At 29.3% G+C, this 2,022-nt stretch overlaps 1 protein-coding gene across 1 annotated transcript in view; it reads left to right on the forward strand.

Annotated features, from left to right (window-relative positions):
* Positions 1-493: 493 nt before the first annotated feature.
* Positions 494-2,022, forward strand: part of LOC109861650 (ATP-dependent DNA helicase PIF1-like) — a 10,328-nt gene continuing 8,799 nt past the window's right edge. The window contains 1 exon segment of the mRNA XM_020441382.1: positions 494-551. Coding sequence (XP_020296971.1) covers positions 494-551 — 58 coding nt within the window.

A 2,022-nucleotide genomic window follows, 5' to 3' on the forward strand; every position in this document is an offset into this window, starting at 1 on the left:
AAACTGTACTTTTTTAATTTTTTTCTATTGTGTTATATTTATTTGGACCTCCCGTATCGTTTATTATATGTACTTTAATTGTAGAAAAGGATTTGTCAATCTATACAGCCAAACAAAAAAATAGTGTGTTGAAAAAATATTCAGTTCTATCGATAAAACAGACCCACTTTAGGATCCCCTTAATGGACACACCAGAATATGTTTGCGTGTCATGTGAGAGACTTTGCTATGAAAGAAATATTTCTAATGTCGAAAAACTTCAAAGACAAATAGATATTTTAGTGTGGAGAGAATTAATGACATATGTCGAGCGCAAAACCATAAATTCGGAATATATATGTAATTATTGTGAACGAAAATTTCGTCAAGGTCTAATGCCTGCGTATTGCGTTTTGAATAGTTTCATTGTAGATGATGTGCCTGAATATCTTCTCTCAATTCATTCGAAAAGATTCTTATACAGAGAGCAAAAGCATTTCAAACTGTTGTTAAAATGGGAACAGTTATGAACAAAAATATGCCTCAAAGACAAATGGTGCAAAAGGTCAAAGGTAAAACATTTCATTTACCACTTCCTTTACAAGAGACATTAAATAAATTATCTTCCGATACAGATCCACTAAACATAAATCCTGAATTAATTATCTTAGTTAGAAGTATTCCTACAAAGTCATAAATTATCTGAAAAGAATTAGTAAAAATTATGTAAAGAAGTGAGAGGTGTCCTCCGGTTCAATATGATAAAATCCAATGAATGTTTAAGAACGGCGAAAATGAACCAATGTGCAGGGTGTATTGCAAATAAAAATAACAAAATAATTTTTTTTTTGAAACGTTTCGACTGTTTATTTAGTCATCCTCAGTCGTAAGACTATGCAAAAAAAAAATACAAAATATATAAAGATAAATTTGGCAATGATTACAAAATATCAAACAAACTACGATAAATATAAAATAATTATAAAAAAATTAAAATTAAATTGAAAACGTACCTATGAACACTTCACAAAATGATGTTTACATATAGTCATGTGTGTCTATGATGTTAGGAAAGTCACACACTGAGAAACAAACAACAAGCTAACGGTTGTCAACAAAGTTAAAATTAAAAGTCAAAAGGTAGAGAGTCAATGGATCTTATCGATTAATGGTAAGTAAGTTTTATCAAGTAAATCGGAATCAGTCATTTTGTTCAAAGTATTATTATACATTTTTATAAAAATCATTTCAGATGTAGTCCGTTTATAGTAGTTAGGTTCTTTGTCAAGTATAGTGACTTAGTTCCAGTTAAAATTGTGACCGATAGTGGAAGAATGTTTATACAATACAGAAGTGTCAATTTTATTTTTAACATAATTTATGTGTTCTCTTATTCTAGTATTTAGTTGTCTTCCTGTTTGTCCAACATAGTTTGCATTGCATGTTTTCACATTCTATACGATATACTACATTTTTGTTTTTTTCTAAGGGGATTTAGTCCTTGTGTGTTTTGATGTATTTATTTAATCGAGAAATATTTCTGTATGAAAATTGTATGTTCATTTTTTTAAACATGTAATTAAACTTGAAAGAATTAGTAAATATTAAAAATGTATTCGACGCTTTAAAATGGTTAAAAGACAACAATCCTTTATNTTCTCATATTGTATTACCAAAAACCTATGATGAGTTACATTTGGACAAATTAAATAATGCGGAATTTTGCTCGCAAGAGACAGAAACTGAGAAAGAAGATATATCAGATGAAGAATGTCGTGAATTATCACACTGTATAGAACAAAAGATAGAAANGATAAAAAATCATGTAGAGATTGCAGTTGTTGACGATCAACATGAGGCAATGTTGACCAAGATTATTAATGAAAATGATGAATATTATGAGCAATATACTATATATCCCTTGTATGAAAAAAAATTGAATAAAAGTGCAACGGGTGATACTCTATTGACCACAGTACGATTCGACACCGCTCGATTCGACACAGATTTATTCGACACCAAATTATTCGACACCGTACGATT

This window comes from Pseudomyrmex gracilis, unplaced genomic scaffold (assembly GCF_002006095.1).
Source record: "Pseudomyrmex gracilis isolate BER0280 unplaced genomic scaffold, ASM200609v1 scaffold_904, whole genome shotgun sequence".
In the NCBI taxonomy this organism is placed as follows: domain Eukaryota; kingdom Metazoa; phylum Arthropoda; class Insecta; order Hymenoptera; family Formicidae; genus Pseudomyrmex; species Pseudomyrmex gracilis.